This window comes from Papio anubis, chromosome 7 (genome assembly GCF_008728515.1).
Source record: "Papio anubis isolate 15944 chromosome 7, Panubis1.0, whole genome shotgun sequence".
NCBI lineage: Eukaryota > Metazoa > Chordata > Mammalia > Primates > Cercopithecidae > Papio > Papio anubis.
In genome coordinates, this window is record NC_044982.1 from 82,274,604 (window position 1) to 82,302,352 (window position 27,749).

Here is a 27,749-nt window from a genome sequence, read left to right on the forward strand (position 1 = left end):
TGTGATTTTTCCACTGTGCTTCTTCCCCTGGGGAGAGAGAACCTTAAGTCCACTTCCTTACACGTTGCTCCCAGGTGGCAAAACAGAAGTCACTACTCAAAGGTCCAATTTTCAAGGGGAACTCCCTAGACGGCAGATCCCCTTTAAAGTCGCTGAGATAAACACAAGGGTAAACTTTTTCAAAATAATTTGCCATACAAAGTTAAGAGAAGCCCAAAGACATACACAGTGATAAATAAGAACAAAAACATAGAAGAAGACTAACGGACCGCGAGATACTTTACCAATTAACAATAACCGTGTCAGGCTGCCCAACTCAGAGAGTGAAAGGACAGACACCCTCTCTCCTTGGGCGCCTCTGCGCCAGACCGGGTTTCGGCTTGCTTATGGTGGGGCACTGAACGCTCGCTGTGCGGCCAGGGAAGTCTCCAGCATAGCCTCTGGAAGACATTCCTATTACATATTTATTACTTTGGCGCGGGCCATTCGTGACAGGTGGGAGAGGAGTGAGGTGAGATTCAGACGGTGGGACCCTTGCATGGGACAGATGCCCAGAGCCCCTTCCCCGGTTGGGGGGCCACGAACCGCCTCGCAGGGCTCAGCAGCTGGTGGTTCAGCTGGCAAGTGCCTCGAACAAAGCCGCCGCCTGCGCTCCATCTCCCCGGCCCTCGCTAGGCTCTTGCCTGCGGGTACACCTCTCGGGCCTCGGCCAGGGCGAGCCTCCTGGCCAAGAGCTCTCAAACCCCAAATCTTTCCCGGAGCAAGCGAGCGGCCTAGATGCCACTCCTCTCCCGAAGGGGCGTCAGGGTCCTGGCTGCCAGGCCTCAGGCCCCTCCCCGGGAAGCCGTCGCGAAGGGGTCCCCAGGGGCTGCAGCGTCTAAGGCCCTCTACATTCAATGCAACGAGCTTTCCGCCAGGCTGAGGTCCCCGCCGCTGAGGGCGGAAGTGGTAAGACTGACGTGTCCTGGGCCGCGCTGCCGATCGCCGGGAGGACCCCCGCCTTGCCCAGGACGGGCGGGGCGAGCCGAGCCTCACGGGGTCGCCGGAGCTGGGCCGGGCCTCCAGATGGAGAAGGCGCAGCGGGGAGTTCTTGAGTGAGCCAGAGCTGTGTCCAGCGCGGTGTAGCCGCAGCTGCAGCTGTCAGGCGCAGCAGCGGGCAACCCCGTGGAGGTCGGTTGGCAGGTCCTCTCCAACCCGCTGCTACCGCGCCGCTGTGGTAGAGACCCCGGCAGGAGCCCAAGGGCAGCTACGGGGCCGCGGAGGCCGCTGGCGCCGCCTCGGCCAGCCCTTCCCGCGCGGTGAGGACCTCGGGGCTATGGCGGGAAGGGACCCGAGGTGCGAGACCGCGCGGCGTTGTCATGGAAACGGGCCAGGGCGCGAAATAGAGGCCCCGGGTCGGACGGGCTGCGGGAGGGATGAACCCCAGGTTGGGAGGATGAGAGAGCAGAAGTGGAGCGGGGTCTTTGGGATAGAGAGAGGCGGGCTAGGGTGGGGGCGGGGAGGGGGTCAATGGGAGCAAGTGGAGCCAGGGGACCTCAGTTCGAGGCACCTGACCTGGGGTTTCTGTAACCTCCCTGGTTTCTGTAACCTCAGGATTCCCCCAAACAGGTTCCACTGCCTTAAGGATGACAGTCATAGGGAACCCTCGAAGTTGGAGCTGCCAGTGGTTGCCAATCCTGATACTGTTGCTGGGCACAGGCCATGGGCCAGGGGTGGAAGGCGTGACACACTACAAGGCCGGCGACCCTGTTATTCTATATGTCAACAAAGTGGGACCCTACCATAACCCTCAGGAAACTTACCACTACTATCAGCTTCCAGTTTGCTGCCCTGAGAAGATACGTCACAAAAGCCTTAGCCTGGGTGAAGTGCTGGATGGGGACCGAATGGCTGAGTCTTTGTATGAGATCCGCTTTCGGGAAAACGTGGAGAAGAGAATTCTGTGCCACATGCAGCTCAGTTCTGCGCAGGTCAGCCTCTCCACATTGGCTATCATGTAGCCCTCCTTCCCAGAGACTAACAGTGCCTTACATATATGGTTCAGGGTACCTTTATGGAAATTGTCTGATTTGATTCTAACTACAATACAACCCAGTGTGGCAGGCAGGGTAGGTGATGCTATTCTAATTCAGTTGACTAAGTTACGAACTTGCTTAGAAGTTACTTTTTTCAAGATTACATTGACAGTGAATTGCAGAACTGATATCAGAGCCCAGGGTTTCTTACTGCAAGCTTCTCTGTTGGTCATGAGGTCCCAACTATCAGTCCTACATATTTCTGTTTCCTTCCATGCCTACCTCTTGGCTGTTTCTTAACTGTTTTCCTGTAGTCTCTACCTAACCTTCCCTGTCATGCTTTTTCTTTAGTGAATCCTGGTACTTCTTAGTCCACTCCAGACTTCCTTACACCTTACCACTCTCCTTTTTCTAGGCTTTAACCCTGTCAAGTCATACTTGCTCTTTCTTTTGGAGAATCTCAACATACTGGAGTCTAATCCAGTGATTGTCAACAGGGAACACTTTTGTTCCCCAAGGGACATTTAGCAATGTCTGGAGACATTTTTTATTGTTACAGCTGGGGGTACTACCAGCATGTAATGGGAAGAGGCCAGGAAAGCTACATCCTACAGTGCATGGGACAACCCCACTATGACAAGCTCCACCTTCTGGGTCGTGCCATTCTCCTGCCTCAGCCTCCCGAGTAGCTGGGACTACAGGTGCCCGCCACCATGCCCGGCTAATTTTTTGTATTTTTAGTAGAAACGGGGTTTCACCGTGTCAGCCAGTATGGTCTCCATCTCCTGACCTTGTGATCCGCCCGCCTCGGCCTCCTAAAGTGCTGGGATTACAGGCATGAGCCACCGCACCTGGCCAATCCCAGCACTTTGGGAGGCCGAGGTGGGCCGATCATGAGGTCAGGAGTTTGAGACTAGCCTGGCCAACATGGTGAAACCTGTCTCTATTAAAAATACAAAAATGAGCTGGGTGTGGTGGTGGGTACCTGTAATCCCAGCTACTCGGGAGGCTAGGGCAGAATTGCTTGAACCCAGGAGGCAGAGACTGCAGTAAACAGATTGCACCACTGCACTCCAGCCTGGGCGACAGAGCAAGACTCCATCTCGAAAAAAAAAGAACTGTCCACCCCAAAATATCAGTAGTGCTGAAGGTGAGAAACTTTGCTCTAACTCTCTGCCTGGGGAGGTCTTGTGTGACCAACTCCTGACTTGCTCTTTATAGGTGGAGCAGCTGCGCCAGGCCATCGAAGAACTGTACTACTTTGAATTTGTGGTAGATGACTTGCCAATCCGGGGCTTTGTGGGCTACATGGAGGAGAGCGGCTTCTTGCCACACAGCCACAAGATAGGACTCTGGACCCATTTGGACTTCCACCTAGAATTTCATGGAGACCGAATTATATTTGCCAATGTTTCAGTGCGGGACGTCAAGCCCCACAGCTTGGATGGGTTACGACCTGATGAGTTCCTAGGCCTTACCCACACTTATAGCGTGCGCTGGTCTGAGACTTCAGTAGAGCGTCGGAGTGACAGGCGCCGTGGTGATGATGGTGGTTTCTTTCCTCGAACACTGGAAATCCATTGGTTGTCCATCATCAACTCCATGGTGCTTGTGTTTTTACTGGTGGGTTTTGTGGCTGTCATTCTAATGCGTGTGCTTCGGAATGACCTGGCTCGGTACAACTTAGATGAGGAGACCACCTCTGCAGGTTCTGGTGATGACTTTGACCAAGGTGACAATGGCTGGAAAATTATCCATACAGATGTCTTCCGCTTCCCCCCATACCGTGGTCTGCTCTGTGCTGTGCTTGGCGTGGGCGCCCAGTTCCTGGCCCTTGGCACTGGTGAGGTGATAAAAATGAATTGGGGATTTATCTCATGGGGTAGAACTAGGTATGGAGTTTGTTCAGAAAAGGTCTGTGGATCTTCTATCCAGAGGGGCAGACCTAAGGGATAAGGTGGCTCTAGCAAGGATGCGCGTATTCTATTGTAGATTTTCTGGATAGCAAAACTGGGGGAGATTGTTTTGCTGGAGGCCCTGGGTCTGGGAGAAGGGGGGCTGATTCCTCTGAAATTGCTAGAAGAGACACAGGTAAGGCCTAACATGGGCTTTCCACTACCGTCCTGCAGGCATTATTGTCATGGCACTGCTGGGCATGTTCAATGTGCACCGTCATGGGGCCATTAACTCGGCAGCCATCTTGTTGTATGCCCTGACCTGCTGCATCTCTGGCTACGTGTCCAGCCACTTCTACCGGCAGATTGGAGGCGAGCGTTGGGTGTGGAACATCATTCTTACCACCAGTCTCTTCTCTGGTGAGGACATTCCTTTCCCTGGTGGGCCTTTCTGGACTTAGGAATTAAGAATACATTGTGGCTGGGCACAGTAGCTCACACCTGTAATCCTAGCACTTTGGGAGACCGAGGCCGGAGGACCACTCGAGTCCAAAAGTTTGAGACAAGCCTAGGCAACATAGTGAGACCCTGTCTCTATAACAAAAAATTAGCTGGGCATGGTGGTTTACATCTGTAATTCCAGCTACTTGGGAGGCTGAGGCAGGAGGATTGCTTGAGTCTAGGGAGCCTGGGAGGTTGAGGCTACAGTGAGCCATGATTGCACCACTGCACTCTAGCTGGGGTGACAGAGTGAGACTGTCTCAAAAAAAAAAAGAACACATCATAGAACTTGGGATAGAGTCAGGATGAGGCTTGAAGGGAAGGAATATTGTAAAAGAAACAAGAAAACCAAAAAAGACAAGAATGCACTTCTTTTGAATAGTTTAACATTATAAAGCCCTCGCTGGGCGCGGTGGCTCACGCCTGTAATCCCAGCACTTTGGGAGGCTGACAGTGGGCAGATCACAAGGTCAGGAGATCGAGACCATCCTAGTTAACAAGGTGAAACCCTGTCTCTACTAAAAATACAAAAATAAACATTAGCCGGGCGTGGTGGCAGGCACCTGTAGTCCCAGCTACTCGGGAGGCTGAGGCAGGAGAACGGCGTGAACCCGGGAGGCAGAGCTTGCAGTGAGCCGAGATCGCGCCACTGCACTCCAGCCTGGGCGACAAAGCGAGACTCTGTCTCAAAAAAATAAAAATAAATAATATGTCCTAGGCAGTGTGGTAAGCACTCAGCAATAACTGTGTGAAGTAGGTAATATTTCCATTCCACAGATGAGGAAACTGAACTAAAGGCTGCTTAAGTAACTTGTCTGAGATTACACTCCTAAAAAGTAGTGAACCAGGTTTCAGCAGTCTGACTTGTATTCTCACCCATTACACTAAAGTAACACCCTTTAATTTTTATTTTGAAGGTGGGCCCACTCTAAGCTTTCAAACCAGATTGCCCTTTCAAAGGCAGTAGTAGTCCCTGTTCTGAACCCTTTTTGTTCCCAATCCTATGTGTCTGATTTATATCCCATCACATTTATATTTGAACCAAGGCTTTCTGAAAACAGGGCCTTAATCCAAAGAAATGTCTCATGCTAGGAATTACCAACTCCAAGGCAAGACAGGCCCCTGGAGGCAGGTGGATTTGTGTTACTCTCAGATTATGTAGTAGCTAACTGGATCCTTAATGACACCGGGATGGGGGGTGGTGGTGGTAAGATTAAGAGCAAAGAGGCCAGGCACGGTGGCTCAGGCCTGTGATCCCAGCACTTTGGGAGGCTGAGGTGGGTGGATCAAGAGGTCAGGAGATCGAGACCATCCTGGCTAACACGGTGAAACCCCGTCTCTATTAAAAATACAAAAAAATTAGCCGGGTGTGGTGGCACATGCCTGTAATCCCAGCTACTCGGGAGGCTGAGGCAGGAGAATGGCGTGAACCCGGGAGGCAGAGCTTGCAGTGAGCGGAGATCGTGCCACTGCACTCCAGCCTGGGCAACAGAGTGAGACTCTGTCTCAAAAAAAAAAAAAAAAAAAAAAAAGCAAAGAGTAACGGGATCTGAAAGGGTGGAAGTGAAGGCAGTTGACTCTGTAGGGACATCCAGGAGCATGAGTCTGCTGTTAAGAGTGGCAGGCTGCTTCACCCCCCTCCCCTTTTGGTCCTGGATATAAGTGGGTACCCTTAGAGATGTAGCTCCTAGTGTTGACCCTCCCTCCGGGGGCCATCCCTGCAGTGCCTTTCTTCCTGACGTGGAGTGTGGTGAACTCAGTGCACTGGGCCAATGGTTCGACACAGGCTCTGCCAGCCACAACCATCCTGCTGCTTCTGACGGTTTGGCTGCTGGTGGGCTTTCCCCTCACTGTCATTGGAGGCATCTTCGGGAAGAACAACGCCAGCCCCTTTGATGCACCCTGTCGCACCAAGAACATCGCCCGGGAGATTCCACCCCAGCCCTGGTACAAGTCTACTGTCATCCACATGACTGTTGGAGGCTTCCTGCCTTTCAGGTATCCTCCCTTTATTCCATGGCTATCACTCTCAGGTTCCTGACCTCAACTTTTCCTGTCCCTACTCATCCAGTACCCTAACCCAACCCGCTGATCCCTGGTTCAGTGGTACCATTCAGAGATCATTAAATGGTTCCTCCTATCTCCAAGCAGGACTGAGCTTGAATCAGTTCAGATATAAGAGTGTCTCACTTATAAGGGCCTCCAGAGACATCTCCCCCTTCACCTTCCTGGTTTCTGACTTTAGTGTCTGTGGACATCATGTGGGGTTTAAAGCCCATTTGATGATCCATTTACTTTGTTGAATACTTCTTTGTGCCAGGCAAAGAATGAAGTGGAAAGTAAAATGAATAAGATCCCTGCCCTCAATCTATTAGGGAAGATATTCTTGAAGTGAGAGCAGCTAATCATAGGCAAAAAAATCCCCATGAAGCCAGGAGATCTGGGGCAGAGAGTGGAGTGAACTCACTTTTCACAATGACCCAGCAACATGGGAGAGGGTGGGGGCTGGATTTCAGCCCAGCCACTGTGCACAGCCCTTTAATGCTGTGTATCATCTCTTTTCTTCACAGTGCCATCTCTGTGGAGCTGTACTACATCTTTGCCACAGTATGGGGTCGGGAGCAGTACACTTTGTACGGCATCCTCTTCTTTGTCTTCGCCATCCTGCTGAGTGTGGGGGCTTGCATCTCCATTGCACTCACCTACTTCCAGTTGTCTGGGGAGGATTACCGCTGGTGGTGGCGATCTGTGCTGAGCGTTGGCTCCACTGGCCTCTTCATCTTCCTCTACTCAGTTTTCTATTATGCCCGGCGCTCCAACATGTCTGGGGCAGTACAGACAGTAGAGTTCTTTGGCTACTCCTTACTCACTGGTTATGTCTTCTTCCTCATGCTGGGCACCATCTCCTTTTTTTCTTCCCTAAAGTTCATCCGGTATATCTATGTTAACCTCAAGATGGACTGAGTTCTGTGTGGCAGAAGTACTGCTGTTCTCTCCCTTTCTTCATGCCTCCTTGAGCTCTCCTACCAGCTTCTCTTCTGATTGACTGAATTGTGTGATGGCATTGTTGCCTTCCCCTTTGCCCTTTGGGCCTTCCTTCCCCAGAGAGGGCCTGGAAATTATAAATCTCTATTACATAAGGAGTATATATTTGAAATTTTTAAGTTGCCTTTAGTTTTGGTCCTGATTTTTCTTTTTACAATTATCAAAATAAAATTTGTTAAGAAAAAGGATCATGTAGTTGGAGGTTTTGGTCTGGATATAGGAACTCCAGCCCCGCGGTTAAGGGCACGGTCCTTTAGAAAGCCGAGCTGGCCACTGAATGCCCGAAGCTTGAGTTCTCCAACCCAACTTGGGAACTCCCGGCGTGGGGAACCTACATTGCCAGAGCTGGGTTTCCGCGACTCAGCCGCTGCTCAGCATAACGGAAGTGGAGGAGTCGGACCTCTTTGTGGGAAGTGAATTGAATCACCTTGGCAACCCTCGGGGCGTGTGGCAACGCCCTTTCCGCCGGAAGTGGGTGTCAGAGCCTCCACGTGCTGTCCCTCCCCCTCCCCTTTTCGGCCCAGTAGCGGCGGCTCAGCTGCTGCCATGGAGCCCGCCGGCCTGGAGCAGCTCCTACGGGAGCTGCTGCTGCCGGACACCGAGCGCATCCGTCGGGTACGGGAGTAGGCATAACCGGGCCAGGGCGAGCGGGAGGTTGCGGGAAAGACCCGACTCTCACCCCTAGCTTCCCCCCAGGCCACGGAACAGCTCCAGATCGCTCTTCGGGCCCCCGCCGCTTTGCCGGCTCTCTGCGACCTGCTGGCCTCGGCGGCCGACCCCCAGGTGAGAGACCCCTGACTCTCCCCTCCGAGCTTCCCACTGTACGCCACTGGTCAAGCCCCAATATCCGCCCCCTGCGGTCCGCTCAGCACCCTCCTGCCCGGACCCCCACGTGCTTGTTTCCTCGTCCTAGATCCGCCAGTTTGCGGCGGTGCTGACCCGCAGACGACTGAACACTCGCTGGCGACGGCTGGCGGCGGAGCAACGGGAGAGGTGGGTTGGGCCTGGATTGGGGCGGGGCCAGGCGGAGACTTTTCTTGGGCAGTCTGTATACCAAACACCTGCCCCCTGTGTTCCAGCCTCAAGTCCCTGATCCTGACGGCCCTGCAGAGAGAAACAGAGTAAGTACCTACCCCCTTTTCTCGGGATCCTGACGACCTTGTCGGGGTTTCTGCCTTCCCTTTCAGTTCCAGGCTGGGACTTGTGGGGCAGGGACTTCAGTTCTAGACCCAAGGTGGAGTGAGAATTTTAAGGCTGTTTTGAAGACTGAAGTTCTTGAGGAAGGGTGACTATGATCTGCCAAACTCAAGTCAGAAGAATAAGACTGAAATTCAGGCTAGTAAGACTGAACTTACCAGATTACATGCCCGCAGTGCTGCTGGGCTCCCTCTGAGCTGCTGTCTCATGTGTCCCAACTTGGTAAAGACCCTGTGCCCACACCTCCTGAAAGTTTCTCTCCTGGCTGCCCCATTGTGCCTGGCCACTATGTGCAGAGGAAGGTATTGGAGAGTGATAGAGGAGATCTCTCCTGTTTGCAGGCACTGTGTGAGCCTCAGCCTGGCCCAGCTTTCAGCCACCATTTTTCGAAAGGAAGGCCTGGAGGCCTGGCCACAGCTTTTGCAGCTTCTTCAGCACAGTACCCACAGCCCCCACAGCCCAGAGAGAGAGGTACCATCACATGGTTGGCAGGAGGGAGGGACTAAGAGGTGGGATAGACCATGTAAGCTTGCTCTCCAATCCTCTATTCTTGGACAGATGGGGCTTTTGCTGCTAAGTGTGGTGGTGACCTCCCGGCCCGAGGCCTTCCAACCCCACCACCGGGAGCTGCTTCGGCTTCTGAATGAGACTCTTGGTGAGGTGGGCTCTCCTGGGCTGCTCTTCTACGCCCTGCGCACTCTGACCACCATGGCCCCCTACCTCAGCACTGAAGACGTGGTGAGATGTGGGCCCTCGTATCTTTGACTCCCTTTCCTCAGGCCTTCATGTCCTCATCTGTAAAAGTTACAAAACTGCTTTGGATTCTTTACCTGCCTGTGGCCCTTCCTGACAATTGAGAGGGGATGCTGTAGGTGGGCCTGGCTATTATGCCTGGGCTCCTCCTCGCAATTCAGGCTATGAGGAAGCTGTCAGCTGCTGGGGTGTGAGATTAGGCTGCATCATGCTGTCTGTGATGTGTCCCTCAGCCTCTCGCTCGGATGTTGGTGCCCAAGCTGATCGTGGCTGTGCAGACTCTGATCCCCATAGATGAGGTGAGGACAGGTGGGCAGGAGCTCTGTTGGAAGAAGAGTGCAAAAGTGACCAGCTTGGCCCACTGAAGAAGAGCATGGTAACCTTGTGCCTTGTTTGTCAGGCAAAGGCCTGTGAGGCCCTTGAGGTTTTGGATGAACTGTTGGAGTCAGAGGTGCCCATCATCACCCCCTACCTCTCTGAGGTCCTCACATTCTGCCTGGAGGTGAGCCTGGAGTGGACATGGCCCCTGCTACATGCTCTGTTGGGACTTTCCTTCCCTGTCTCTGATTCTTATTATTCTCTGGACAGGTGGCTAGAAATGTGGCCCTGGGCAACGCGATACGCGTACGTGTTCTCTGCTGCCTCACTTTCTTGGTCAAAGTCAAGAGCAAGGTGAGTGAGTGCCCATTGACACACATCACCCCACCCACTCTCCACCCTTAGTCTCACTCCTGGGACTTTCGGTTCATCTCAGGGTCTCTAAAGTACTGTGGGGGTTCAAGCCTTGGCCTAGCCTCACCCCAGCTCCTGCCTGGGAGATTGGGAATTTTCTGTCGGACCCTTTATGGCCTGGAAGACTGGAATTTTTAATGTGAGCCCATCCTGGGAGCAGATTCTTAGGGACACTGTTCCACCTTCTCTGTCAAGGCCTTACTGAAGAATCGTCTCCTGCCACCCTTGCTACACACCCTTTTCCCCATTATGGCTGCTGAGCCCCTGCCAGGCCAGTTGGATCCTGAGGACCAGGATTCAGAAGAGGAAGAGTTGGAGATTGAGCTGATGGGGGAGACTCCCAAGCATTTTGCTGTACAGGTGAGATGTGGGGCAGGACAGAGGGGGAAGGTGTTAGGTGGCTGTTGGAGGTTGGGGAGGCAGAGATGGAGTCGAGCAAAGTAAGTGTCCCCATCCTATCTTAGGTTGTGGACATGCTGGCACTACACCTGCCCCCCGACAAGCTCTGTCCCCAGCTGGTAAGTGTGGCTCTGTCCTTCTGGTGTCCCTACCTCCAAGTGTGCCTAGTCCCCTGAGGCCAAGGACGTTTAGACCCTGGGAGGTGTGAAGGTCTATTTCCACAGGAATGGGCAGGCTCTTGCTGGGGTTTCAGAAGTGTGCCACATGCTTCCCTAGATGCCCATGCTGGAAGAGGCCTTGCGGAGCGAGAGCCCATACCAGCGCAAGGCTGGACTCCTGGTGCTGGCCGTGCTGTCTGACGGAGCTGGTGACCACATCAGGCAGAGGTATCTATTCCCCTATCCCAGGGTGAGGGTTGCCCACGGGGAGGACCATGGCTGTCATGGTTTACGCTTGTTGTTCAAGCTTATTTATCAACAGCATTTTCCCCCATTCTCAAAAGTGTCCTGGCTTAGAAGATAAATGACATGGCTTCCCCACTGTAGGGATCAGGGGCTGCTGCCCACCCTCTGGTGACAGGAAAAGCCTTGTTTTTTCCAGGGAAAATGAAGAGAACAGGTCAGCCTAGGGCTGTCAGGTATAGCTCCTCAGCCTGTGTCCTCTTGTCCTGCCCTATTCAGACTGCTGCCCCCACTGCTGCAGATCGTGTGCAAGGGCCTGGAGGACCCCTCGCAAGTTGTACGCAATGCTGCGCTATTTGCCCTGGGCCAGTTCTCAGAAAACCTACAGGTGAACCAGGCTGAATGTGGGAGCCACCACTTGAATGTCCCCTTCCCCTCACCTTTCATCTCTTCAAGCATCCCTGCTGCCGTCGCACTCTTGTATGTGCCCTGCAGGTGAACCTGACTCAAGCCCTGCTTGCTTCCTCCCCCAGCCCCATATCAGCAGCTATTCAAGGGAGGTGATGCCACTGCTCCTCGCCTACCTGAAGTCGGTGCCTCTTGGACACACACACCACCTAGCCAAGGCCTGCTATGCCCTGGAGAATTTCGTGGAGAACTTAGGTAGTGATGGCAGTGGGGAGCTTGGGGGAGGGGGATGAGGCAGCGGCTTTGGCTGAATGTGCAGGATGTGCATCTCCTTGCATTGCTGCCTATGGTGGGGGAAAGTGTGTGATGGCACCACAAAGGGGTTTCCGCCTGGAGGGAGGTGGGCATGCAGGTAGGAGATCTGGGTTGGTTGATAGAGGAGCATCCTTTCCCACAGGGCCCAAAGTGCAGCCCTACCTTCCGGAGCTTATGGAATGCATGCTACAGCCTCTGAGGAGCCCCAGCAGTCCCCGGGCCAAGGAGCTGGCTGTGAGCGCCCTAGGAGCCATTGGTGAGGAGAGGCAGGAGGCAGGGATGTGGGGTTCACCCAAAGGCCCTGTGGCTGGTGGTCCCTGCCCTTTCCAGCTCTGATTCTGTCCTTCCATCCTGCAGCTACAGCTGCCCAGGCCTCGCTGCTGCCCTACTTCCCTGCCATCATGGAGCACCTGCGGGAATTCCTGTTAACAGGCCGTGAGGACCTTCAGCCTGTGCAGATCCAGAGCCTGGGTGAGTGAGAGGCTCCCAGGTGGGGATCCCAGTGCCAGCAAAGGGCCGATGCTCACCTGGTGTTGACAGAGATTGCCCCCACGGGAGCACGGATGTCTTCCTTCTCATCAAAGGGGGTGTTCTTCACCCTGTACCAAAGGGTAGGGGGGGATTTCTGAATCCCTCCCAGCTACCACCTTTGGTCCTATAGCCCACCTCCACCTCCTGGTGCTAATGGAGCCCTTGCTCCCACAGAGACACTGGGAGTGCTGGCACGAGCGGTGGGGGAGCCCATGAGGCCGCTGGCTGAGGAATGCTGCCAGCTGGGTCTGGGCCTCTGCAACCAGGTAGACGACCCTGACTTGCGGCGCTGCACGTGAGTGATCCCTCACCCTGCCTCTGCCCTTGTCCCCACCCCTCCTTTCTGCCCACTGGACCCACTGGAATCCCCACCCCAGACTCTAGTCCTCTGGTTCGGACCATAGCCAGGTGTTCCCGGGCTCCCCCATCCTGTCTGGTGGTAGCAAGCAGGACCATACAGCTTCTTCTGCCTGCTTTGACCAGGTACAGCCTATTTGCCGCCTTATCGGGTCTGATGGGCGAGGGCCTGGCACCCCACTTGGAACAGATCACCACGCTCATGCTGCTGTCACTGCGTTCTACCGAGGGCATTGTGGTGAGCAGAGGGTGGGCTGGGCCAGGCCAGCCCTGCAATGGGATTTATCTCCTGGGCCTAGCTGAGCCAAAGTCCTTGCCATGCCTCCACTCCAGCCTCAGTATGACGGGAGCAGCTCCTTCCTTCTGTTTGACGATGAGAGTGATGGGGAAGAAGAGGAGGAGCTCATGGATGAGGATGTGGAAGAAGAGGATGACTCAGAGATCTCAGGGTGCGGAGGGGTGCTCTTCTGATCAGGAATCTAGACTTTGGTTTTAGACCAGGGGACTAGTGCTGGATCTGCTCCTCTTGGTGCCTGATCACCACTGCCTCCCCATCTTACTCTAGGTACAGCGTGGAGAACGCCTTCTTCGATGAGAAGGAAGACACCTGTGCTGCCCTAGGGGAGATCTCTGTGAACACCAGGTGAGCATTCGCCCTTCCCTGGCACTGAAAACCCTGCCTGGGGGCCCCTTACCCATGACTCTGTCTCTCTCTGTAGTGTGGCCTTCCTTCCATACATGGAAAGTGTCTTTGAAGAAGTATTTAAACTGCTGGAGGTGAGGGGGCCAGTGGGTAGAGTGGGTGGGGTTCTCAGGCTGGGGGCCCTGTGTTCACAGTGCACACAGCAGACACATCCCGCCCCTCCTCATCTTGCAGTGCCCTCACCTGAATGTGCGGAAGGCAGCCCATGAGGCTCTGGGTCAGTTTTGCTGTGCACTGCACAAGGCCTGTCAAAGCTGCCCCTCAGAACCCAACACTGCTGGTGAGAAGGAGGGGCTGGGCCAGGCTGAGGGTTCTTGGGGCACGGCAGGGCCTGACCAGTGCTTCAGCCAATAATGTCCCCAGCTTTGCAGGCTGCCCTGGCCCGAGTGGTGCCATCCTACATGCATTCAGTGAACAGGGAGCGGGAGCGCCAGGTGGTGATGGCCGTGCTGGAGGCCCTGACAGGGGTGCTCCGCAGCTGTGGGACCCTCACTCTGAAGCCCCCTGGGCGCCTGGCTGAGCTCTGTAGCATGCTCAAGGCTGTGCTGCAGAGGAAGGTGAGCAGGGCAGGTGGGCTTCGGGAAGGAGAGGTGCCGGGCCCAGGTTGGGGACTGGCTACAAGTCCACCCCCATACCCCGATGAAAAGAGAAAGGGCATGAAAGCTCTGGCTAAGTTGAGCTACTTCTTCTTGTAGACAGCCTGTCAGGATACTGACGAGGAGGAGGAAGAGGAAGATGATGATCAGGTGAGCGCCAGGGATGAAAACTGGGACCAGGTGGTCCAGGCAGTCTCCACAGGGACAGGGGTGGGCAGTGTATTTGTTCTTGGCCTGGGGCAGCCAGGGCCACTAAAAGAGATTGGTAATGGTCAGAGAGACACAACCCTGATCCCATTAAGCCAGTGGGAGTTCAGGGAAGGAGAGCAGTGTGGACTGGGGTGTGCTTAGAGCGATAGGCAGGAGCAGAAGAGCTAGGGGAAGAAGCTGGGTCATGAAAACACCCAGTCTGAGAGGGACCAGCCCTATCAACCAAGGGCAGCCCCAGGGACCCCTGCAGCTGGTAGCAGAGCATGGTAGGGAGGTGTGCAGTCACTGAGCTGGCCCTGGTGCTCCAGCCCCTGACCTGGCTCCACAGGCTGAGTACGACGCCATGTTGCTGGAGCATGCTGGAGAGGCCATCCCTGCCCTGGCAGCCGCGGCTGGGGGAGACTCCTTTGCCCCATTCTTTGCTGGTTTCCTGCCATTATTGGTGTGCAAGACAGTGAGTGTCCATCTTCTGGCTTCAAGCCCTAGTCCCCTCATGCACCCAGTGCCCACCTCAGCCTTTATCCTTGGCCCAGGCTGATCTGTACTCCTTCCTGTTCTCCCCCATCAGAAACAGGGCTGCACAGTGGCAGAGAAGTCCTTTGCAGTGGGGACCTTGGCAGAGACTATTCAGGGCCTGGGTGCTGCCTCAGCCCAATTTGTGTCTCGGCTGCTCCCTGTGCTGTTGAGCACCGCCCGAGAGGCAGACCCTGAGGTGCGAAGCAATGCCATCTTTGGGCTGGGTGTGCTAGCAGAGCACGGGGGCCACCCTGCCCAGGAGTATCCTTGGCTCACAGGAGGGGAGGGACTGGGGGTTGGGGGAGTGTCCCCAGGGCTTGCAGGTGGGCAAGGTCTACCTGAGTGTGTGGCCATTCCTTGACTGTGGATCAGACACTTCCCCAAGCTGCTGGGGCTCCTTTTTCCCCTCCTGGCGCGGGAGAGACACGATCGTGTCCGTGACAACATCTGTGCGGCACTTGCCCGTTTGTTGATGGCCAGTCCCACCAGGAAACCAGAGCCCCAGGTGAGGGAGGGAGACATCAGGCAGAGCCTGGAAGCTGAGGAGGGAGGGTGGTGGAGGGCAGGGCAGGTTGGCCTGAGACATTTGTGTGCCCAGGTGCTGGCTGCCCTACTGCATGCCCTGCCACTGAAGAAGGACTTGGAGGAGTGGGTCACCATTGGGCGCCTCTTCAGCTTCCTGTACCAGAGCAGCCCTGACCAGGTAACCTTGTGGCTGGCAGCCCTCAGAGGGGAGCATGCCGCTCCACTCAGTGATAGGCACTGTCTGCTGATGAGGCTCAGGAGCTCCAGGCTGTCGGTTGCACCTGATGCAAGGTGACAGTTTCAGCTGTTCTTTTGATACTCCCTGCACCATTTCTTATTTGTCTGCAAGGATTGGCAGCCAGTCCTGTGATGGGACAGGAAGGACTTCCTCCACGTAGCATTTTTCTGGAGGAAGCTCCATTTCTACCCTTTGGTCTGAGTCAGAAGTTGCAGTTTTCCCAGGCTGGTTTCCTAAACCAGGGCCCTTTCAAACTGTGCTCTGTGGAGCCCTGGGTACCTCTGGGCCACCACACCATACATTTCAATTACATCAGCTCTGCTCTCTGAAGAGATTTTGGCTGTACCAAGTAGCTAGGTTTGGAGTCATGTCAGAGTGTTTGTGTCATCCTTGTCTTACACCTTTAGAGATTGTTGTGTAGGTGGAGCTCCTGGGTGTCTGGGTTTCTTTAGGTCTTGAGGCTATGACTTTAATCATCTTGTTCCACATCCTCCATTCCCTCCAAAAAAAGTTATTACCACCAAGTTTCACTGGTCCTGCTCATGTTCATAGTTGTCTTGGATGCCTGTGAATCAGTACCAGGTGCAACCACCCCAATAAGAGACTCTGCCACTCCTTGGTCCTGACCACCCGCCTAGACCTGGGGTCCGGGGCTGCTGCCCTGAGTCAGCCACTCTTTCCTCACAGGTTGTAGATGTGGCTCCAGAGCTCTTGCGTATCTGCAGCCTCATTCTGGCTGACAACAAGATCCCACCAGGTGAGGATAGGAGTCACGGGCAGGGGCTTGGGGGAGGCTGGGAGTGGCAGGGCTCAGAGGACCTGGGGCAGCGAGGCTTTAGGAGCCCCAACCTTTCTCCCTCCCTCTGCACCCAGACACCAAGGCCGCACTGTTGCTGCTCCTGACATTCCTGGCCGAACAGCACGCCGACAGCTTCCAGGCAGCTCTGGGCTCACTGCCTGTTGACAAGGCTCAGGAGCTCCAGGCTGTGCTGGGCCTCTCCTAGATCGCAGGCTGCAGCCAGTCCAGAGAGAACAGAGCCTGCCCAGGCCTTAAGACCACCTCTCAGCCCAGTTCAGTTCTGCCTTACCAAAGATTCTGGGACTCATAGCCATTTGGCACCAGCCCTACTTGCTGCCTTACAGGGCTGTCCCTGAGGCTGGATCTGTTACAAATGAGTCATGACATCATACTGTAATAAAAGCAGCTTGTTTTCTGCTTGAACAATAGCTCTGAGAGCAAGAAGGCTGGAAATGCACATTCAGAAATGAAGTAAGCAGGACCCAGTGAGCCATGACATGGTTTACTAGAAGTGGCCGGTTTCCTGGCAGCTTTGTAAATGGACTCTAACCTTGGTGGAATCTGGGCCCCGGCTGGATCAGGAGGCGACCATATGGCTTTTCTTGTTCCACGCGAAGAATCTGTTGCGCTGAGAGCACTGGTCAAGAGGGGAGGAGAGGGCAGGTTGGGGGAGTCCCTGTATGGGCCTCTGGTCTGTGTGTCCCTGCGCCACATACACACACACATGCATACACTCACCCAGGAGCATGTAGAAGACCCGAGCGGCCATCCTGCGGGGGCTGAGGGGTGACACCAGGCTGCTGAAGTCGGGCTCCCTGTTGGCCTGCAGCTCCAGTGCCACTGCCCTATAGGGATCAAGAACCATTAGCAGAGGCTTCAACCCAGGTCCACCCCATCAAGGTGCCACCCCCCTGGTACCTGTGCACAGCTTCCAGTGAGAGCAGCTCGAGCTCTGGGGGCAGCACCAAAGGCATCTCCATGGGCACCTCAGGGAGTTCAGGCACCACGGGCAATGCAGGAGGTTCTGGCTGTTCCACCTCAGCCCAGGCCCTAGGAGAACATGGGAGTAAAAGCAGGGAAGGTGGCAGCTGTGACAGTGACAAGGGGTATACCCATCCCAGTAGCCATTTCTACCACCTGGCCAAAGGCTGTGGGCCCTTGCTCCCATGGAGCCTGGCTGCTTACCACCGTTCTTCTGGTGGGATGAGGCTGATGCGGGACTTCTCCTCTTCAGCTGCCTCTAGGGAGATCTCTGTTCGGGGAGGAAAGGCACTGGTGGGTGTCTGCTTGGGTGGTAGTTAGGGCCTTGTGGCCACCTGGTATAAGTAGATGGCAGAGCTATGCAGTGACTTGTTAAAAGCACACAGGTGAGAGAGCAGAGGAGGAGCAGTCCGTGCTTGCTTATGTCACACACACACGCCTTCACTCATGAAATAGCTTGAGCAGTTGGGATACTAGTTTCCTGGGACAGTGGTAAGGGTGGTGGTCCCACTGCCCCTCTTCTCTAGGTGTTTACCTGAAGACAGCATAAGGGGAACACTGGGCTCCAGGGCCTCCCTCGGGACCTGGGGACAGGAGAAGCAGAACTAAGACCCCAAGCATCTGGGACTCTGGCCTCAGAAGGCACAAAGCCAGTGAGCCTGTGCTGTTGGCCCTCATAGCAGGGGAGGGCAGCCAGTTGGTCAGGCAGACCCTGGCACTGGGGCGATGCAGGCAACAGGTGGTGCAGTTACCTCGATCTCACTCGGAACTTCAGCCTTTCTCCTTTCCTCCTCAGCAGCCTCCTCGGGCAGCTCTCGCCTGAGTGCTCTTGGGGGTGGCTGGGCACAGCGGGTCCAGAGACCCAGTAGTTCAAGGGGTAGCCAGCCAGCTGTGGACAAGAAGGCAGTAGGCACAGGGTTTGAGGCGTGAGGAGCACCAGGAATGAGAAATTGGTTTTGAGGATCCTTTGTGCCCATCCCCCGCCATTCTTACAGAGAGTTGGGGTTCTGAACAACTCTGCAGGGCCTGTGATGGTCCTCTCAGGAGGCTGCACCTTGGGCTGTGTGGTGGGGAAAGGTCAGAAGCCTCATTATGAAGCAGCCACTCCTCAGGTCCCCTTTGCCTCTTTGCAATGCATTGTTCTGGGGCTTCTGGACCCCCAGCTTTTGGGCTCGTGACCCTGCCTGCCCTGCTCATTGCTAAAAGAAGGACTTTTTAACCTGGTGCCCATGGGTATGACAGTTGGGGTCACTAAAGGACCATGAAGAGTTGTACATGTGCAAACCCACATCGCCTGCATTTTCTGGAGAAAGGAGGGGATTTTTCATCAAGTTCCCAATCCTACCCCCAACCTCCTGAGGAATTTAGAAGGCTCAGCCTGCATGTGCCCCTGGTGTCCCTGCCTCCTTCCCTCTGCCCGCAAAGCCTGGGCTGTACTCACACATTCCCAGCAGTGGGCTCTGGTTTGCAGTTGTTCCCGGAATTTCTCCCGAGAGATCTGAGTCTCCTTGTCCCAGAACAGTAACCGGCGACGACGGCGGCGAGGAGGTGGGAAGACTGGGGGCCGCCTCCGCTGAGTGGGGAGGGCAGGTAGGGGCAAGGCTGCCCATTACTCTTTTTCCTGTCATTCTGGTGGACTGCTAACAGGGCCCCACACCCCGCCCCTAGAGGAACCTGGGGAAAGGGCTTGTGTGGGGTCTTCATGCACGTGAGCAGCTCATATCTTGCATAAGGGTACCCATCCGGAAAGTGCAGGCCAGACACAATGGGGTGTAGAAAGGGACATCTTTTATCATCTGCACTAAGGACCCCTGTAAGCTAGCAGTGGCCCTGGGCTTGGGGAGGCAGCCCTGGTGGGGGAGGGCAAAGAGGAGGAGGAGGAGGATTGGAAGGGATGCTACTCACCTCTGGGCTGGGTGGGGCTGGCAGACGCAGTTCCTCTGGGGGGGTCACTTCTGCAACAACACCCAAGGTTGTGGCTCTGTCCCATAAGCCCCTTACCCCTTGCAGATACCAGGGCAAGAAACTGCAGGGTCCTCCCTTTAGCGAGTTGGGATATAGAGCCCTTGTCTGCAGCAGTATAGAAGTACTCCCAGAAAAGCCCCTGGGGCGTGGTGGGCACTCACCCATGAGTAGGGCCCCAGGCTCCCAGCCTGTCGGCCTCAGCTCCTCAGGTACCAGGACTGGAAGTGCCTCTGCTATTCCTTCCACCCTGAAGGGAAATGGGCAAGAGAAATAAGGAGACCTTTCCCAGCACCAACACCCTACCTGGTCTAGGAATTCCTGCCCTTACTCTGCAGGAGCTGGAGGTGAGAGCCGGGGGACTACGATTTCACCCTCTGGGACCCGGAGCTCCTCCCTTAGCTCTGTGGAGAGAGAATCAGAGTTCAGAGGATGGAAAAGGAGAAATGGGAACATTGTCCAGTCCCAGACTGCCCACGCCAGGGGTCTGACCATCCAGCTCCAGGCGGACCCTATGCTGCCAGAGACACCTACTTTCTAACAAGATAGCTTCGTCTTCCTCTGCGATCAGCAGGTCCAGGTCTCGGCGGCTGACCTCTGGGAGCTCCTGTTCACCCTGTCCAGAGGGAAGAGCAAGGGGAGGGGATTCAATAACATTTCTGAAAAAGGCAGGTGGATCCAGGAGAGTGGATCCCAGAGGCATGCCACAGGGCCAGGTTCAAGGAAGCCACTGGGTGCTCAGGTGCCAGGGACAGAGAATAGGGAAATGGAGACAGAAAAGGCAGGACTTTGGGGACAGAGAGAAGTAGATGCAAGGGGGCTGGACCTCAGGCCGTGTGTGCAGGGAACAACTCACCTCAATCCGCAGCATCCGTATGGGCTCTGCCTCCCGGAGCGTGATGGCCTCAGGGGGCAGCACAGTGACCAGAATCCTGTCTGGAGGAACAGGGGAGTCACCAGCCTCTCTGCTTCTTTCCAAATTCCCACAGCCGTGCAGTCAGGCAAAAGCATGGACTCTGAAGTCAAGGTAACCTGGATTCTAATCAGACCCAGGCTAATCTCTGGCATCCTGACCCTGGCTACACTGCTTAACCACTGTGAGCCTCACTTTCCTCATCAGTAAAATGGGGAGGCTGGGCGAAATGGCTCATACCTCTAATCCCAACACTTTGGACTGCTTGAGCCCAGGAGTTTGAGGCCAGCCTGGGCAACATAGCAAGAGACTGTCTCTACAAAAAATTTAAAAACTAGCCAGGTGTGGTGGCTCATCCCTGTGGTCCCAGCAACTCTGGAGGCTGAGGTGGAAGGATTGCTTGAGCCCTGGAGGAGGAGGTCAAGGCTGCAGTGATCTATGATCATGCCATTGCACTCCAGCCTGGGGAAAAAAAGAAAAAAAAAAAAAAGCCAAGTGTGGTGGCGTATGCCTGTAATCCCACCACTTTGGGAGGCTGAGGTGGGTGGATCACCTGAGGTCAGAAGTTCGAGACCAGGCCGGGCGCGGTGGCTCAAGCCTGTAATCCCAGCACTTTGGGAGGCCAAGACGGGCGGATCACGAGGTCAGGAGATCGAGACCATCCTGGCTAATTCGGTGAAACCCCATCTCTACTAAAAAATACAAAAAAACTAGCCGGGCGACAAGGCGGGCGCCTGTAGTCCCAGCTACTTGGGAGGCTGAGGCAGGAGAATGGCGTAAACCCGGGAGGCGGAGCTTGCAGTGAGCTGAGATCCGGCCACTGCACTCCAGCCTGGGCGGCAGAGACTCCGTCTCAAAAAAAAAAAAAAGAAGTTCGAGACCAGCCTGGCCAACATGGCGAAAACCCATCTCTACTAAAAATACAAAAATTAGTTGGGCGTGGTGGTGCATGCCTATAATTCCAGCTACTTGGGAGGAGAATTGCTTGAATCCGGGAGGCAAAGATTGCAGTGAGCCTAAAATGCACCACTGTATTCCAGCCTGGGCCTACAGAGTAATACTCTGTCTCTCAAAAAAAAAAAAAAAAAAAAAAAAAAAAGGATAAGAAATCTGACCTCAGAGGACTCTTGTGAGGTACTGATTAGGTTACACACATAAACTGTCCCTTGTGGGGCACGGTGGCTCACGCCTGTAATCCCAGCACTTTGGGAGGCCGAGGCGGGCGGATCACCTGAGGTCAAGAGTTTGAGACCAGCCTGGCCAATGTGGTGAAACCCCATCTCTACTAAAAATATAAAAATTCGCTGGGCATGGTATTGCGCGTCTGTAATCCCAGCTACTAGGGAGGCTGAGGCGGGAGAATTGCTTGCAGTGAGCCGAGATCGCACCACTGCACTCCAGCCTGGGCGACACAGTGAGACTCTGTCTCAAAAAAAAAAAAGGGCCCCTCACAGGGCCGGGCTCTTAAGCTCAAAAATGGTAATTTCTACAGCTCTTGGGCCTGCCTATGCCTCTCACCAGAAAGAAGGTTCTCTCTGCTGACCTGGCTTCCTGGGCTCTGTAGGGACTTCAGGAGGGATCTCTTCAACTCTCTCTGGAATTGCAGCCTCTAAGAGGTGTCGAATCTTTGGGGAGGGATTGGAAACAAAAGATAGGGTTCAGCTTCAGCCCCCTGCTTTCCCACTTTCACAACCTTCTTCAACAATGCACAGTAATCTCCTTTTATGCCTAATTCTCGTTGCACTGACATCAGCTTGCAGTAAACTCACCCGCCATCTGGCCTCCTTTCCTCAGTTCCTGTTCTCACCTCCCTTCCCAACCCAAACCCCAGTTATCTAGCCCTCATCAATTTGTGCAAGAAGGCCACGCGTGGTAGCTCACGTCTATAATCCCAGCACTTTGGGAGGCCAAGGTGGGTGGATCAGTTGAGGTCAGGAGTTCGAGACCAGCCTGGCCAACATCATGGCTCCCATTTCCTAAAATACAAAAATTAGCGAGGGTGTGGTGGTGGTGCCTGTAATTCCAGCTACTCGAAAGGTGGAGACAGGAGAATTGCTTGAACTCAGGAAGTGGAGGTTGCAGTGAGCTGAGATTGCTCCACTGCACTCCAACCTGGGAAACGAAACAAGACTGTCTCAAAAAAAGAAAAAAATTGTGCAAGAAGCAGTGCTACGTGGCCGGTAGCGGTGGCTCAAGCCTGTAATCCCAGCACTTTGGGAGCTGAGGCGGGTGGATCACGAGGTCAGAAGATCGAGACCATCCTGGCGAACAGTCGGCTCCGTCTCTACTAAAAATACAAAAAAACTGGCGGTATGATGAGAAATAAGCCTGTAATCCCAGCACTTTGGGAGGCGAGATGGGGGATCATGAGGTCAGGAGTTGGGAACCATTCTAGTTGCTGCAGGGTGAAACCCGTCTCTACTAAAAATACAAAAACTAGCCGGGGTGTGACCTGTGAGTCCCAGCTACTCGGGAGGCTGAGGCAGGAGAATGCGTGAACCCGGGAAGTGAACTGCAGTGAGCTGAGATCTGACCACTGCACTCCATCCTGGCGAACACGGTGAAATCCCGTCTCTACTAAAAAATACAAAAAACTAGCCGGGCGAGATGGCGGGCGCCTGTAGTCCCAGTTACTTGGGAGGCTGAGGCAGGAGAATGGCGTAAACCCGGGAGGCAGAGCTTGCAGTGAGCTGAGATCCGGCCACTGCACTCCAGCCCAGGCGACAGAGCGAGACTCCGTCTCAAAAAAAAAAAGAAGCAGTGCATCGTCAACTGTTGTGGCTGACAGAGGTGAACAAAAAAGATTCTTGATCTTAAGGAAGTCTAGTGGGGAGACAAGGTTGTATGTAACCCCTCAAGAGTCAAGGCAAAGGGTAAAACAAGGCCCTAGCAAAGCGCTGAGTTCCCAAACCGCATTTGGTTCCAGCTAAGACTGGGATAAATATTTCATAGAGAAGGGCAGCATTTAAGCCAGGTCTGTAAGAATATGTAGAACTCGACTTGTAGAGGATGAGGGGTGACCATTATGGGCTAGGGAAACAGCACAAGCAAAGACATGAATGTGGTATCATTGAGGCATAAGGGCCAAACTAGTGTTTAGGAGCCACAGATGCCCAGAGGACTGAGAGAGAAGTCTGGGGATGACTAGTTCTAAACCAGGGTATGTGCCGGGCATGGTGGTTCACGCCTGTAATCACAGCATGTTGGGAAGCCAAGGCGGGTGGATCGCCTGAGGTCAGGAGTTCAAGACCAGCCTGACCAACATGGTGAAACCCTGTCTCTACTAAAGATACAAAAATTAGCCAGGCATGGTGGCAGGCACTTATAATCCCAGCTACTTGGGAGGCTAAGGCAGGAGAATCGCTTGACCAGAGGAAGTGGAGGTTGAAGTGAGCCAAGATCACACCACTGCACTCCAGCCTGGGTGACAGAAACTCCATCTTAAAAAATAGTAATAATAGGCCAGGCGCAGTGGCTCACACCTGTAATCCTAACACTTTGGAAAGCCAAGGTGGGTGGATCACCTGAGGTCAGGAGTTCGAGACCCGCCTGGCCAATATGGCGAAACCCCATGTCTACTAAAACAAAAAAAAAATGGGCCAGGCGCTGTGGCTCATGTCTGTAATCCCAGCACTTTGGGAGGATGAGGCGGGCGGATCATGAGGTCAGGGGTTCGAAACCAGCCTGGCCAGCATGGTGAAACCCTGTCTCTACTAAAATTACAAAATTATTTGGGCATGCTGGCAAATGCCTGTAGTCCCAGCTACTTGGGAGGCTGAGGCAGGAAAATCACTTGAACCAGGGAGGCAGAGGTTGCAGTAAGCTGAGATCGTGCCACTGCACTCCAGCCTAGGCCACAGAGCAAGATCCTGTCTCAAAAATAATAATAATAATAGTAATAAAATAAAAAAATAAACTGGGGCATGGAGAGCCCCAAATGCTAGTAATCTGTTGGCAGCAGGAGCCACTGTTCAAATGGGGAACTAAGGAAGGAGGTGACATTAAGCTGTTGGAGTATTGGGAATAGATGGAGGAGGACAGGGGTAAGAAAGCCCAGTACAGAGAGATGAGAGCCTGGATTAGGGCCTCGGCAGTGAAAACAGTGTGGAGACAAGTGGGGACAAGAGCTGCCTCCAGTGGGGAAACCATCTGATCAGATTGGCCCCAAGTAGATAAGTACAGGGGGCTTTGCCTGGATGGATCCACCTTGGCAGTCCCCTTGTTACCACCTCCCGTGGGAGAGAGCTGTGGCAAGCTTCCTTCCCCAACCCCAATATCAGAGTGACACAGGGACAGCACTCCCCTTCTGCATTGTCAATTCACGAGTCTGGGGGAATAAGCCCTACCTGAGGGATATCGAAAGGACTAGGAAGTCTGGGATCCACAGACATCATCCCAAAAAAGGGATCTGGAGCATCTTCTAGGGTTTCCATCATGGCCAGGTGGTTAGGAAGCAGTAGGCTGGGTCTGGGAGAGAATGTAGGCCGTCAGGGACTGAGGCTGAGCTAGGCTGAGGCCAAATTAGCAGGTGTTCCATCAAAGGCCCAGGGAACACTCACAGCTCAGTCTCCATATCTATTCGGATCTGCAGCTGGGCACGGTGGAGGCGCTCCAAGATGTGCTGGATGTCCTCTGTGGGCAGGGAGGGCGAGGTAGACAGCCAGCTTAGCAGACAGCTGCTCAGCCCGCCCCACCTCTGAGGGTTCCCAGCCTTACCCACGAGGTACTGGCATTGTTGAGAATAGACGCGGATCACACCGATCTGAAGTTGGGCTGAGAGATAGAGGGAGAAGCGGGGCCGTGGCAGGCCGGGCTGCGGGGGTTGCACTCGTACCAGCACATAATTGAGGATTTCCTCGCTGGGGAACAATGGGCCCTGATTACCGCTGCGCCCAGGACTGGGCCCACAGCGTTGCCCACCCCATCCCCTAACTCACCCCCCGCCCCAGGCCCTCCTTCCCTTTTCTGGGCCTTACCAGGTCTTCACCACATTCACCCTCAGGTATTCGCGCTTCACCAACCGGCTGCCGCGCGTCGCTGCCAGCCTGAAGTGGGTGGGGAAGGTGGGAAAATGGGGACGGAGGGGGAGCTGTCAGGCTGGGATCCCGGCCAGCATCCCCCATCGCACGCCCACGGGCCCCACCCTTACCAGATGGTGGCAAAGCAGCCGGTGTGGCGCTGAAGCACGTTGGGATAGTAGAACATCGTCCCTCTGGCCTTTCACCCTCAACTCCACCAGATTGCCGTTTGGATCTGAGTCGGAATTCTTTAGGGCAGAGAATTCCCAACACCTTGGAGAGAAGTCAGGATTTGGACTTCTCTGGTGGCAAGGTGGGTGCACCCAGAAAACCAAGTTAATGAGGCAATGAACAATTGGTGTATACACGATTACCGGGATAACTGAGATGCAGGAGATGGGCGCCCCTCTCTGTGGACCCTCAGTGGATCCGCTCGCCACGTGATGCGTCGATTTGAGCCTTCTGGGTTGGGTTCCAGGTTGGAGATGCAGAGCTCCAAGGGGACGCCCGGGCCGGAATCCAAAACAGGTCCCGAGGGAGCACGGTGTCCTCCACAGCAGGCCTCGGTCCTCGAGCGCTGGGAGCGATATCAGGCCCCTGGGACTTTCACTGGCTTGGGCGGCCGCGGTGTGGGTCCGGGATGCCTCCCGCAGGACTAGATGGCACCGCGGGAAGCGTGCGCTCCGGAGCCCCGCACCTCGCTCCTCATTAGATGGCAGCTTTTGCCAGGACAGCCAATGGGGAACAGGGGTCGGGTCGGGAGCGCCAAGTAGCCTAGGCTCGAGGCAACAGGGTCTCCCGAGGCAGCCAGCAAACCAATCATAAGGACTCTGCGTGCCGCTGGGGTCCATTGTGAGGTGTTCTGACCAATGGGCTCTGGTTCTCGCCTCTAGTAACAGGCGCTCCTTCCTTGACCAATGAGCGCATCCCCGCCGCTCGCCTCTAGCCTAGCAACAAGGGCGCCTCAATTGGTAGGGGAGGTCGGGTCACGTCGGGGGCAACTGTGCTTGGTCTCTTCCGGGTGCCAAGATGTACCTTGCAACGCGCCTGACCTGAGGTTAGACCCCGCCCTCCCCCCAGTCCACAAACTCCTACTTTGTTTCCAACTAGGGCGTGTCATGTGCTGCAGAGGTAGAAAGATGTGAGATGAGGCCGGAAACGGTGGCTCACGCCTGTAATCCTAGCACTTTGGGAGGCTCAGGGGGGCGGATCATGAGGTCAGGAGTTCGAGACCAGCCTGATCAACATGGTGAAACCCCGTCTCTACTAAAAATACAAAATTAGCTGCTCGTGGTGGCACGAGCCTGTAATCCCAGCTACTCAGGAGGCTGAGGCAGGAGAATGCTTGAACCTGGGAGGCGGAGGTTGCAGTGAGCCGAGATTGTGCCACTGCACTCCAGCCTGGACAAGAGAGCAAGACCCCATCTCAAAAAAAAAAAAAAAAGATGTGAGATGATAGTGTTGGAGCCCCCACAGGTCAATGAGGAAGAAGTCAATCGTTTTTGTTTTGTTTTGTTTTGTTTTGAGATGGAGTCTCTCACTGTTGCCTAGGCTGGAGTGCAGTGGCGCTATCTCTGCAATCTCGGCACACTGTATCCTCTGCCCCCCCCATCCCCTCAGGTTCAAGCTATTCTCGTGTCTCAGCCTCCCGAGTACCTGGGATTACAGGCGCCCTCCACCACACCCAGTTAATTTTTGTATTTTTAGAAGAAACGGGGTTTCACTATGTTGGTCAGGCTGTTTCTTTTCTTTTTGAGATGGAGTTTCACTCTGTCACCCAGGCTGGAGTGCAATGGCGCAGTCTCAGCTCACTGCAACCTCCGCCTCCCCAGTGCAAGGGATTCTCCTGCCTCAGCCTCCCGAGTATCTGGGATTACAGGCACCCACCACCACCCCTGGCCAGATTTTGTATTTTTTAGTAGAGACAGGGGTTTCACCATATTGGTCAGGCTGGTCTCGAACTCCTGACCTCAGGTGATCTGCCCGCCTTGGCCTCCCAAAGTGTTGGGATTGCAGGTGTGAGCCACCGCCCCCAGCTGAAGAAGTCAATCTTACACGAAACTCCAAAAGGACTTACTGGGGTCACTTCCTAAATCTGAACAACTTAGGTTATGGGCACACCACGTGGTCCTTTCCCAGCTGCCAGTGTTCTCCCGGCTGAAATAGACTTTAGCTTTGTTGGATGCAGCACATACTTCCCAGCCTGGAAAAGCCATATTCTCAAACAATTGTTTTTGTGTAAATTTAAGAGGTATGGTTGTAATAACAAATAACCCTTGTCTCTATGCCTCCTACCTTTGCACAGCCATTTCTTTGGCCTAGAATGCCCTTCTCTGCCTTGACTGCAGGGCATACTTCTTCCTAAGACTTATCTCTTACCGCAGCTGAGCTGACCTTATCTTCTTATCTTCAATTTGGGAGCTTTTTTTTTTTTTTTTTTTTTTTTTTCCTGAGATGGAGTTTTGCTCTTGTCGCCCAGGCTGGAGTACAATGGACCATCTCGGCTCACTGCAATCTCTGCCTCCTGGGTTCAAGCAATTCTCCTACCTAAGCCTCCTGGGTAGCTGGGACTACAGGCGTGTGCCACTACGCCCAGCTAATTTTTTTGTATTTTTAGTAGAGACAGAGTTTCACCATGTTGGCCAGGCTGGTCTCAAACTCCTGACCTCAAGTGACACCCACCTCAGCCTCTCAAATTACATGCCTATACTCACAGCTACTTAGAAGGCTGAGATAGGA

General features: G+C 54.4%; 3 protein-coding genes across 13 annotated transcripts; 2 read left to right on the forward strand and 1 right to left on the reverse strand.

Annotated features, from left to right (window-relative positions):
• Positions 1–315: 315 nt before the first annotated feature.
• TM9SF1 (transmembrane 9 superfamily member 1) lies at positions 316–7,644 on the forward strand. Of its 4 annotated transcripts, none has more exons than XM_009211294.3 (6): positions 316–1,335; positions 1,609–1,970; positions 3,237–3,858; positions 4,145–4,330; positions 6,136–6,409; positions 6,982–7,644. In XM_009211294.3, exons 2-6 carry the CDS (start codon positions 1,626–1,628, stop codon positions 7,373–7,375), a joined length of 1,821 nt encoding a protein of 606 aa, XP_009209558.1. In that variant the 5' UTR covers positions 316–1,335; positions 1,609–1,625; the 3' UTR covers positions 7,376–7,644. The 4 variants fall into 4 exon arrangements, with proteins under 4 accessions (XP_009209558.1, XP_009209557.1, XP_003901681.2 ...); XM_009211293.3 differs by having other exon boundaries at positions 316–1,298; positions 1,594–1,970; XM_003901632.4 differs by having other exon boundaries at positions 316–1,298.
• On the forward strand, positions 7,460–16,564 carry IPO4 (importin 4). Of its 2 annotated transcripts, none has more exons than XM_009211296.3 (30): positions 7,460–8,071; positions 8,153–8,239; positions 8,370–8,449; positions 8,536–8,577; positions 8,995–9,124; positions 9,212–9,391; positions 9,640–9,705; positions 9,807–9,908; positions 9,995–10,078; positions 10,334–10,498; positions 10,603–10,656; positions 10,814–10,923; positions 11,218–11,326; positions 11,472–11,601; positions 11,804–11,917; positions 12,019–12,132; positions 12,367–12,487; positions 12,676–12,787; positions 12,883–12,998; positions 13,115–13,192; positions 13,269–13,326; positions 13,427–13,532; positions 13,616–13,809; positions 13,948–13,998; positions 14,387–14,512; positions 14,627–14,835; positions 14,947–15,079; positions 15,173–15,277; positions 16,025–16,094; positions 16,211–16,564. In XM_009211296.3, exons 1-30 carry the CDS (start codon positions 8,003–8,005, stop codon positions 16,339–16,341), a joined length of 3,246 nt encoding a protein of 1,081 aa, XP_009209560.1. In that variant the 5' UTR covers positions 7,460–8,002; the 3' UTR covers positions 16,342–16,564. The 2 variants fall into 2 exon arrangements, 1 of the variants encoding a protein (XP_009209560.1); XR_002523268.2 differs by having other exon boundaries at positions 7,878–8,071; positions 14,367–14,512; positions 16,211–16,556.
• REC8 (REC8 meiotic recombination protein) lies at positions 16,529–26,268 on the reverse strand. 7 transcript variants are annotated; one of them, XM_031669157.1, is made up of 20 exons: positions 25,385–26,268; positions 25,142–25,283; positions 24,969–25,037; positions 24,709–24,851; positions 24,552–24,624; positions 24,339–24,459; positions 21,536–21,617; positions 19,936–20,015; positions 19,614–19,695; positions 19,411–19,483; positions 19,244–19,329; positions 19,023–19,072; positions 18,559–18,690; positions 18,111–18,177; positions 17,870–18,006; positions 17,653–17,701; positions 17,322–17,388; positions 17,055–17,186; positions 16,875–16,981; positions 16,529–16,773 (listed from the first exon to the last, which is right to left on the reverse strand). In XM_031669157.1, exons 2-20 carry the CDS (start codon positions 25,195–25,197, stop codon positions 16,682–16,684), a joined length of 1,698 nt encoding a protein of 565 aa, XP_031525017.1. In that variant the 5' UTR covers positions 25,198–25,283; positions 25,385–26,268; the 3' UTR covers positions 16,529–16,681. The 7 variants fall into 7 exon arrangements, 5 of the variants coding, with proteins under 5 accessions (XP_031525017.1, XP_009209563.1, XP_017816548.1 ...); XR_002523269.2 differs by having other exon boundaries at positions 18,559–18,791; positions 24,552–24,851; XM_009211299.4 differs by having other exon boundaries at positions 16,529–16,981.
• Positions 26,269–27,749: the final 1,481 nt, after the last annotated feature.